Source organism: Terrapene carolina, unplaced genomic scaffold (assembly GCF_002925995.2).
Source record: "Terrapene carolina triunguis isolate 2854851 unplaced genomic scaffold, T_m_triunguis-2.0 Scaffold179, whole genome shotgun sequence".
In the NCBI taxonomy this organism is placed as follows: Eukaryota; Metazoa; Chordata; order Testudines; family Emydidae; genus Terrapene; species Terrapene triunguis.
In genome coordinates, this window is record NW_020664530.1 from 10,436,083 (window position 1) to 10,447,091 (window position 11,009).

General features: G+C 42.7%; 1 protein-coding gene across 1 annotated transcript in view; it reads right to left on the reverse strand.

Annotated features, from left to right (window-relative positions):
• Positions 1-1,043: 1,043 nt before the first annotated feature.
• Positions 1,044-11,009, reverse strand: part of LOC112117084 (SUN domain-containing protein 3) — a 19,537-nt gene continuing 9,571 nt past the window's right edge. The window contains exons 6-12 of the mRNA XM_026654015.1: positions 8,628-8,668; positions 6,159-6,318; positions 4,523-4,607; positions 3,493-3,608; positions 2,711-2,878; positions 1,840-1,932; positions 1,044-1,190 (exon numbers count right to left, since the gene is read on the reverse strand). Of these exons, the coding sequence (XP_026509800.1) occupies positions 1,044-1,190; positions 1,840-1,932; positions 2,711-2,878; positions 3,493-3,608; positions 4,523-4,607; positions 6,159-6,318; positions 8,628-8,668 (810 nt within the window). The remainder of the gene's footprint in view (positions 1,191-1,839; positions 1,933-2,710; positions 2,879-3,492; positions 3,609-4,522; positions 4,608-6,158; positions 6,319-8,627; positions 8,669-11,009) is intronic.

Here is an 11,009-nt window from a genome sequence, read left to right on the forward strand (position 1 = left end):
AAAGGGAGAGGGGTACATATACATCATAAAATAACTGTGTGACTTGATGGGATTTTAGTGGCAAACTGTCTTGTCTTGGTAAAAAGCTTGGGGAATATAATACATAAGCTTCTCTTCTCACCAACAGGAACATACAGGCCCAGATCCTCAACAGTATTTAGGCTCCTAACTTCCATTGAAATTATGTGAAAATGAGAGAGGAGATTGGAGATGCACCAGGAAAAAATAGCATTCCTCGAGCAGATCCTCAGCTGGTATAAGTTGTTAATGTGAAGTCAGTGGATCTAGGACAATTTACACTAGCTGAGAAACTGCCACCATGAGTTTAAGGGGTAGGTGAAGATTGATCTTGGAGAGTTTCAATCACTGTCTATGAATTCAGGAGCCCCCAGCCAATACTGTGGGTCAACAGAGGATACGCAAAGAAGAGTGCCACATGGAACACAAGGGAAAGCTTTGATAGGAAATACAAAGAGCCCATCTCTAAGGGAAAAAAAAACCCACTACGTTTTTTCTGGTTAGTAACTTAGATTTGAAGAAAAATCCATCCAACATATTTCTATCTCATTAGAACCCCAGGTCTGGATTTCCAATTAGGCACAGTAGGCACATGCCTAGGGGCACCAGTGTTCTAGGGACACCATGGGTTAAAAGTTTCATTTTTTTTTAAAAAGAGAAAACACAAAGGTCAGCTGTAGGTGGGGGGAGGGGGGGAGAGAAGAGGGGGATGCAGAAAATGCTGTGCCTAGGGGCACATAAGGTTCAATCCTACCCTGTAGAAACCTCTTCACTCTGATCCAAAATTTCCTACCCTAGGCAATCTCGGAAATATTAGACAAATGCTATTTATTCACTATACATACTGTTTCTATAGAATAAAATACAGCAATATTTTGAAGACTAAAAACAATTTTGCCAAAAAATATTTTTCTTTGCATTTTTATTTTTGTCTGCTATGGACACCCTTTCACTTGGGTGATGAAGCAGAGTGGATCTTAAGAATTTCATTTTTAATTTGCTGGTGTTGTTGCCATTTTGAGTTCCTAAGGTATTGGGCTCTGTTCAAAGAACTCCTGGGTATGTTTTAGATCTCCGTGTACCCTGAATCGATAAATGCAGGTATATTCTGGGTGGCCCCAATTGTTCAGCACTTTCAGTTTCACATACCTCATGAATTCAGAAAGTTCATTCTGAAAGGAAAGAAATTAAAGCTATTATTTTTTACTTTATGTATCTCTCATTGTTGATCAACAATTAGCATCATGCAGGGGTGACTTGTTCACTATTTTACTCTTTGCTGCCATGTGAAATCATTGCTCACAAGATACGAAGATGCTTATACCTCTACTAACTGTACTTTAAGATAGTAATTATAGAGACATAGCCACAAAAAAGGCTAGCCTGCTTCAGTAAGCAAAGTAACTCTATGAAGTTCTCCTCACTTAGAGGTTGACTGCACCACATGAAGAAATCCCATTGATATCTATGTGAGGTCTGTGCACAGAATTTCTACACAGACAAGCATTTAAATAGAACAGATTTATTTTCAGTAATCTGCAACAAAAAGATTTCCTTACAATTATCAGTAATGTTTAATTTGATGGACCAATATTCTGACGGTATGTGATGTGTTTTCTTTTTATGCAGCCTAAGAGCAGATCACCCAAATTCATTGCAGGTAACACAGCAGATTAGACTCTAGCAATAGCGCTGCAGAAAAATGCTTCGTTTTAAAGCCACCATTAACAGAACTACAGACTAAGTTATAATCCTTTCCACCCAGGGCTATTTCTCCAGATCACTTCTGCTGGGAAGCACTTCCCCTCTTCCTTAATGTACCTTCAATTGGAATGTTTGAAATAAATCTCCTTCATAGTTATATATGAACTCTCCTAAGAAAGTTCCTTGCTCCTCATCTTCCTCCTTTAGGCCCTGCAGAAAAACACAGGCATGGAGAAAACAAAAGACAGTGGAAACCCAATTACAACAGGTTTAAATGTGTTTTCTCTTCATGCAGACAGTTAAAACAAAAAGCATAACATGATATCCCAGATGCACAGTGATGAGCTAAATCCATAAAATAAGGGTCCTTGTAGCACAAGTCCATTCCCAAAGCCAGGTTTGACCAGGCTGGTGGTGTCACAGGATATCCAAAAAACCCAAACATGGATGGTATACTCCTGAAATATCTAACTCTCATTCATAAACCAAGGATTTATTTCAAATACATCTCGGAAGTTACAAATATCAGGAGAAGCCTGATAGTTGTGGCCTACTGGTTACCACTTCATGTTTTGGTTAAGTTATAGTCACAATAGTCCCGTGAGATAGGTAAGCAAATACTATCCCCATTTATAGTTGGGGAAATTGTGAGAGGTTGAGTGAGTTAATGGCAAAGCCAGGATTAGAAATCAGGAGTTCCTAGTACCCAGCCCTGAGCAGAATCCCCTAAACCACATTACTTCTCTTGTAGGTAGCATGTAGACAAGGCAGGTTGTGCAGGAATGGGAAAGTCTCATTTTTAAGAATAAATGGAACAAGAATTATGCTGATAGTTATATATATGAATGGCTCTCTTCCTTCCTACAATATGGAGTGAGTTGCAGGTGTGAAGGAAATATACAGAACTTGCTTTTTTCCTATATTTTCCCACATACTACTCCCCCCCCTTCTTAGAAATCTTATATAAAAAGCTAAGAAAGATGCTTACATAGACAGCGAAGTCCTTAGGAGCACTGGAGATTTCTCCTGTAGGGGAGATTTTCTTGGGAATGTGCTCCATTGTAACCGCTCTTGGAATTATTTCCATAGCCAGTCTGATGACAGTTTCACCCTGACTTCCTGGGAAAGGCCAGCAGTCCCCAGGGTAATTATTGGGCTAAAACCAGAACACAAAACAATGATTATTGGTTTAGACAACCATGTGGCTAATGGTATTGCTGGTATAATTCCACTGAAATCAGTGGAATCCCTGAAACCAGGGATTCCTTTGGCACCTTAGAATCTATCTTGAAACACACCAATGATATTTAAATAATCACAAAGTTCATATGGTTTGAGTCTAATTAAAAATTAAATATAAAATGTATTGTTTAATTCTGAGGATAAATACTAGTTCCATGATGCAGTATTCAGATGGACTGTTTTGGCTGCACCACTCATAAAAGCTCTAGTACCATGGTCTGCCCTTTCCCCCCGCACTTATGAACCATGTTTATTCCAAGGTGCCAATTCTTAACTCTGTTGCTTTTATTTCTCTCTTTCCCTCACTTGTGGTGTCGTGCCAACCTGGGTTTGTCTGCAAAAATGCCGTTAAGTACAGTAGCATAGGCTGTCTTTCTATCTCCACCGATCCCTCCCTGAACTTTGGCCAGTATGGGGAGAAGAACAGGGAAAGCAGACATGGGGAATGGTAGTGGGAAAAGGAGACCCAAAAGGAAGAGAGGAAAGGGTAAAGGAAACTCTCAAGACTTCTTTTATTTTGATTTCTACCTGAAGAATAACTTCTGGAGACTTTACAAAAACCAGCATTGGAAATGATAACCAAAAGAATTTTCCTCTATTATGACGGTAGCTCCTGGTAGTTCTGGACTGAACAATGCTGGCACCTGAAATTAAAATATTCATACAGTAATGAGATAATATCTCACATATAGCACTACTTGGACCTGAAGAAAAGCTTTAAGTAAGCTCAAAAGCTTGTCTCTCTCACCAATAGAAGTTGGACCCACTTTGCCTCTCTAATATAGCAGGTATTCTTAACAATGTGTAATATACAGAGGATCTAATGACCAACACCAGGAGTTAAGCACCCAACACGTAACGTATAGACAACAAAGCCCCTGTAATACAATTATCATTTATATGAGTGACTCTTTCAAACTGGACATGTATCATCGCATGTGACTCTCAGAAAAAAAAATCATTATCAAACAACTCTTTTATGTGACCCAGTCAACATACACCAGCCATAATTCTTATAGCTCTCTCTTCCCTACATGCTTACTTCCATATACTCTTCTCAAATGGGCATGAAGAGATGTTGGCATAGCTTTCTCACCAGTAATACCATAAGAATGTCAGCTCTTACCATACTTTGACCTGAACAAGCACAGGTTTTGACTGATTTCTAGCAACAGTATTTGTCTCTCTTTCACTTATTCTGTCCTTCTCTATAGTAACAGGCCATGGTGGCTAATTAAAATATTCAAAATTGATAATTGGCAGTGGGTAATAAAACTGAAGATAGGAAGTGATGAATAAAAACAATATTAAAATAAGCATTCATTTTTATAAAAAGGCTTGGAACATTGTCAGACTATGTAAATGCATAATCTTCTTATACAGTGACCCTTGTCCTCTCTTCCACTTCCCTCCTATTGTAGGTGACATTCATTTGTACATCGTCTTAAACTAGATTGTAAGCTCTTTGGGGGCAGGGACTGTGTCTTCTTATATGTTTTTTTACAGTGCATAACACCGTGAAGACCCAGATTCTAATTGGGAATAATAATAATAATACCTGCTGATTTTAGGGCATAATCAGGCATCTGGACTTGGTCTTCATCCAACTTTTCAAGCATTTTATTCAGCATCCTTTTAACAGTCTGTGAAGGAATATAAAAGGTAAGAACTGTTAGAGGGGAAAGGAGTTTGCAAGTAGTACACACACCAGTTCACCTACAATCCGAAGTATGTGTAAAACAATCATGAAGTAACCATTATGTTAGACTAAGGTCTGGTCTACACTTAAAATTGAGGTTGACATAGCCACGGCAGTGACGGGTATAAAAAAATCCCTAACTCCCCCAGTGCAGATGTTGCTAGTGCTCTAAAAATAAAGTGTAGTTGTGGTGGCACAAGGAGATGGATGGGTATGTACTTGCGACAGCTAAAATGCTAGGTATGTACTTTGGGTGGCTAGCCCCTCCTGCTGCTCGCCCCACTGTGGCTATACTCTATATTTAACTCACTAGCTTGATCACAGCTAGTACAGGCATGTCTTCTTGCACTGGAAATTACACCCCCAGCTCAAATTGTAGACATACCCTAACAGGCTGGGTGTGGAGCCCTGGTATCAAGTGCATGTATTATCTCTTGAATTAGAGACCACTTGTTAGAGGTTCTGAAAACCACCTGGAATCTCAACCAAAGTGTCAGAAAACTATTGTGTTCACCTTGTTCTATAATTTTGGCAATGGCCACCTTTGTAGGAGAGTGTGTGTAGCCCTCCTTCTAGGCAGTTGTTATACTATGTCAGAATAGTGGTAACTACCTATATAATGACCCTTAGTATCATTATTAAATGACCCCTTATATATGTGCAATTTAATCACTACCTACCAAGTAGTTCATAAAAGTGAGTGATCACATTAATTGGTTAAGTTCCTATAACTTCCAAGAAATAGAACAAAACTCAAAAGAGCAAAGATGTTTGATATACTCTGTCCTCAAGAACACTGAGCGCATACTGCCAACAAGATTCCCCTTGGGAAACCCTTACCACACTAGTCACTTCTACCTCAAAGACCAGCTGTTGCAGATGAAGAGACAGATTCTCTAGACAATATTACTTGTGTGGAGGATCCCCTGCACAGACCTGTGGGACAGACTGTGGAAGGCTAGGAGGACATATCATAATATCCTCTGCAAGCCCTGTGAAATAGAGTTTCTCTGGGGAGAGGCTGGGGGAAGCCTTGGCAGCAGCCAGGTCTCCCATGGGCGACACTGACAGGGAGCAAAGAGAGCCCAAGGGTACCAGAAGTGACTCAGGAGACTGGGTTGCAGGTTCTCCTTATGAATTTTCCACCAGATCATTCTCTTGGTGTAAAGGTGAAAAATGAATACTGTAGCTTAGACTATTGTTCCTTCAAATGTCTAATGTAGTGTACTGTACATCTTGTTCAGGAGGTGATGGCATTCTATTGATGGTTAGGGTGACAGAAATTCCTACCTATGTTATCCCACCCTTCCAGCTACCCCGCAAAAAAAGTCTCCAAAGAGAAATTTTTTATTGTGGGTGAACATTTGTTCCTGGATTCCCAAGACTGTTACACTACATATGTCAGCGAAGTATAAAAAAAAAGTGTGATAAGGAACTATGGTAGATACAAAGAAAGCTAGAAATCTCTACTTACAAAATCCTGCAATGTCCTTACCCATGTTGTAACACCTTTGATCTCACTCCCTTTCAGGGCTTCACTGATAGCACGCTGGGTGATCTCCTTTGTACCTTGTCTCAGAGCATGAAGCTCTGTCTGTAGCTTATCTACCTGCTCTTTAAGAGATTGGATTTCTTTCAAAACATGGTTTGCCTGCCTAGAAAAAGTGGAAAAGAGTGACAGAAAGCACTATTTTCCTGGCCTGTCTGGCTTGCGGTATGTCATGAGAATGAGAGACAGGCAACAGACACCTCTTTTTATACCTCTAAAAAAATCTGCTCCGGATGATCAATTTGTAAGTGAGAGGAAAAGTAGACTTTGATACTAGTTCTAATACCTTCAGATGGAGAAGCCACCTCGCTGCCCTATGGGCAAAATTTTCAAAAATATATCTAAGCAATTTAGGAGCCTCAGTCCAATAAACTTTCAATAGAACTTAGGTACTTTCAAAATTTTTTACCCTGCTTCCTGAGTAATACGGAGGTGAGTGGAAGCATATCTGCAACCATACTAAAAAATGTGTAAGGGCGGGTCTGAAGTACTAAGATTTTGTTTGATGTAGGAAAAAAAATAAAATATGGACAAAAGGATAAGGATCCTGCCTGGAAAATACTGGCATAGAAGATGCAATAACCTGCATTTTCAAAGATTCCAGGGCATTTCAAAACAAGAAAGAACATATGCTTGAAAAAGTAAACCGGTTTTATCTGGAATGCAGACCAAGCCAGCAGCAGGTTACATTTGATTAAAAACTACTCACACAAATGGCACACTAGGCCACAAAAGAATATGCTCAGTTCCGATCCCTCAGTTGCCATCTCTGACACAGACCACAAACAGATATAAAACAAGGAAAAATACACATTAAAAAGTGCAGTCACCACTGCAACAACTTCTAAAACATATTTTACTGGACAAAAAATGTCCCTGTTTCCTTACACATAGGAGCAGTGGGTTCCCATGCCCCCTCCTACCTGAACTGCAAAGCCCCCATCACTTCTTTGGCCTACACAGTTCTGTACACAGGGCTGGCTCTGGCTTTTTGGCTGCCCCAGGCAAAAACCAAAAAAAAAACCAAAACAAAAAAACCACACCTGCGGCGCGGCCGGAGCGCAGGTGGACCGGCTAGCAGGGGGGAGAGAGAAGGGGGGCGGCCAGGGCTACTGTGGGGCTCTGCCACGCGGCCCCTCCCACCGCGCTGCGCCGCCTGCCGGGAGGGCTCCGCTCCGGTCGGCGGGGACGGAAGGACGAGGACTGCCCTGCCGGGCTTGCTGCAGGGCGCTCCCGTCCTCCACGCCGCCGCCCCCTACAGGGCAGCCGGAGCGGAACAAAAATTTAAAAAGCGGCCGTGCCGCCCTAGGATTGGGTGGAATGCCGCCTCGTTCGGTCTGCTGCCCCAAGCACCAGCTTGCTCGGCTGGTGCCTGGAGCCGGCCCTGTCTGTACAGTACCCTAATATCTCCTATATAATTCAACATTCATGTTTTCTTTCTAGCATCTTGACATCAACTTTTCAATCAAAAACTGCTGCTTGATAGGGCTCCCTTGTTTTTGTTCTTCCTTCTCTTTCCATTCTTCATTCATACGCTAAAGTGGACTGTAAAAGGTATCTGCTACACCTGTTTTGGTAATTTCTATTCCTTCCCTCTGATCTTTCTGTATTCCACTTTAAATATCTTTTTTCTGTTAAACATTTTTCTCCTTCATTCCTCATGTCCACCACTTCCCCGCCTCACTCTCTCTCCCCAATAATGAGTGTCTTACCCTAAATGTTCTAGTTTCTCATTTTGCCCACAGCTGCTCTTTCCCCCACTCCATACTCCTGTATTCTCCCCTTAATGACTTGGATGATTATTCTCTCATGAGTCCTCTTATTCCTCTGATCTTGGCTAACCATGAAGGGCTTCTTCACATGCAGCTCCTACGCCACCAGGCTAGGGAAGAAGCAGGGTTGGGAAGAAGCAAAGGTTTCCTCCACCTACAGTGGGAACTGTGTACAGAGGAGTGTCTATTCCACCTTACAGGAAGGCAGAACAATCAGAAGTTTCTATTTCTATTCATTTCAGAATATGGAGGGAACCAGCAAAAGAATTTCTCCATCCCTCCACCACAAGGAAGACAAAGCTGAGCAGCAGGAAAATAATAATCTTTTCCGCTACTCCTCAAACACCCAGGGAAGATGGAAGTGCAAGCAGTTTTTCCTTCTTACCTAGTCGTGTACACGACGAGCAACTTATATGCCTGTAAGACAGAGAAGAAAAACTGCCAGCTCCAACATCTTCCCTTCCTCTGCATTTTAAGGGAGGGGGAGAAAAAAATCCCTACAGATACTTTTGGGGTTGGGAACATCATCAATGTGTATAAAGTTTGTGGGAGACCCAACTCCTCCATTTGTGCAGTTGTTGTGCTCAGGGTTTGAATTCCTTTACAGCAATGAGTCAAATAGTCATCCAGAAATCCACCTTACCTTAGAGACTCCAGATCCATTCCATATCTCTCTGATTCATCCTAGAGGGAAATATTAATAAAACATTCATTCCAAACACTAACATCGCCAATACAGAGCCTCCTGCAGAGAAAGGCAATCACTCTCTACAGGAATGTGAGATGGTAGACACTCAGAGACATAATGCCTACATACAACAAGTGTTTAACACTAACATACAACAGTAACTGGCACCCTATAAATACCCAGGAGAGAAAGACAATTAAATAGATCATAAGATTAATGCTGGACAATTCCTTATTCATGAAGCAGATATCACAGTCTCCCATCATTCATTTGATTTATTTATTCTAAGATGGTAAATATAATTTATTAAAAACAAAACACCACCATAAGAACCAATCATCATATAGGTAAATATATACACAAAATGTGTACTGAATTTTCAACTTTTCTGTATCTGTAAATGTCTCTGAGCTTATTCCATAAAGGCTGCAATTTTGCAGCTAGCAGACAGGAAGTAAAAGACATCTGAATAAAAAGTAACATCTTTTCCTGTGGAGGGAGCACGGAAACTCGAATATTGCTGTTATGTTATAACAAACATTTACCTAATTCAAACTTATCTGATTGCAAGCATTATCCAGAATTTTACACATTTTTAAAGCAATTATTATTAATAAGAAAAGTAAAGAATTTACATGACAGGCTCCTGGATATTGGTTAAGACACTTCAAGAAGCATACCATCTAGTTTGCTAACACAGAAAATTAATTGATACATCAAGGATACACTTATTTTCATATAGTTTTATGTCAACCTCCTAGCTACCCATTCTACCAAAACCTCCTATCCTCAAAGTACGTCTTCCAAACTCTTAATCCAATAACTTCTTCCCCTCTCTAACCAGCTTTTACAGTTCTGAAAAAGGGTCAAATGAATAGCAGCCAGCCAACTGGAGGTCAGAACCTTCCCTAAAACTTCTCCATTACTAGCTCCATTTTAGGTTTTTCCTCTTTTCTTTTCCAGTTGTTTTCTGGGGCCACCGTAACTGAGGATTTCCTCTCTGTTATCAATACAACATTATTTCACTGTCTACTGACACAAGTAGATATATTCTCTATGAGGAAAGGTTGGAATACTAGTGGCCACACTCTTGTTACTCTCTATGATAAAGTGTGTTCCTATTCCAGTTTCTCTTTTTGATACAAGTCTTAGGCCTTGGCTACACTTGCAAGTTAGAGCACATTAAATCAGTCCCAGGCACCCTAACTCCTGAGGTGTCCACACTGGCAAGGCACTTAGAGCGGCTGGAGCGCTCCTGGTAATCCACCTCCATGAGAAGCATAGAGCTTGCTGAGCCCTGGCTGGAGCTCTGGGGTGTCAGTGTGGACGATGTATTGCATTACAGCGCTGTGATTGGCCTCCGGAAACGTTCCATAATCCCTTGAAGTCAAGTGGCCACTCTGGTCATTGTTTTGAACTGGGCTGCAGGCATGCGGATATTCCCTTTCAAAGCTCCATTTCTGACAGTCAGCATGCTTATCTGCTCTGGGACACAAAGCAAACCATTACTGTGGAATGCTCCTGCTGCAGAGGCAGGCATTTGTGAGTGTGAGAAAGAGAGAGGCTGGGGGTAGGGGCTGATGTCAGGTTTCCCCCTGCCACTGTCTGAACTTACAAGATAGCATGCTGACACGCTCTGCCCCCCATGCTTTGCAAACCCTTTCCAAAGCATGCTGCAGCCACTATGCTAATGTGGACATGCTCCACTAGGGTTACCATTCGTCCGGATTCTCCCGGACATGTCCGGCTTTTCTGAGTTAAAAATAGTGTCCGTGGGGGATTTGTAAATGTCCGGATTTCCCCCCCCATGCAGAGTGCACGCGGCTGACGGGGCAGCCGGCCGGATCGTGCCACTCGCACCGGGCTCCGGCAGCCAGAGCCCCTCCTCCGCTTCCCCCTCCTCTCCCCTGCTGCTTGAGATCACTCCCCTCCTCCCCCTCCCCGCATTCGCAGATCGCCAGACGTTCGCAACGGGCCTCCGGCAGTCTGGAGCTCCTCCCCCTGCTCCGCCCGCCCGCCGCCCAGTGCGCTGCTCTGCGGGGGCGGGGACCGGGCTGTGCACTCCGCTGGGGAGAGCGGCAGCGTGTCAGGCTCCGCGTGGAGCCCAACATGCTGTTCTGAGCAGCACGGTAAGGGGACCAGGGGGTCGGAGAAGGGGCAGCGGTGTTCTGGAGGGAGCAGTCAAGAGACAGGGAGCAGGGGGAGGGTTGGATGGGTCAGGAGTTCTGGGGGGGCTGTCTGGGGGTGGGGGTGTGGATAAGGTTTTGGGCAGTCAGGGTACAGGTAGGGGGTAGGGTCTCAGGAGGGGGCAGTCAGGGGACAAGGAACAGGGAGGCT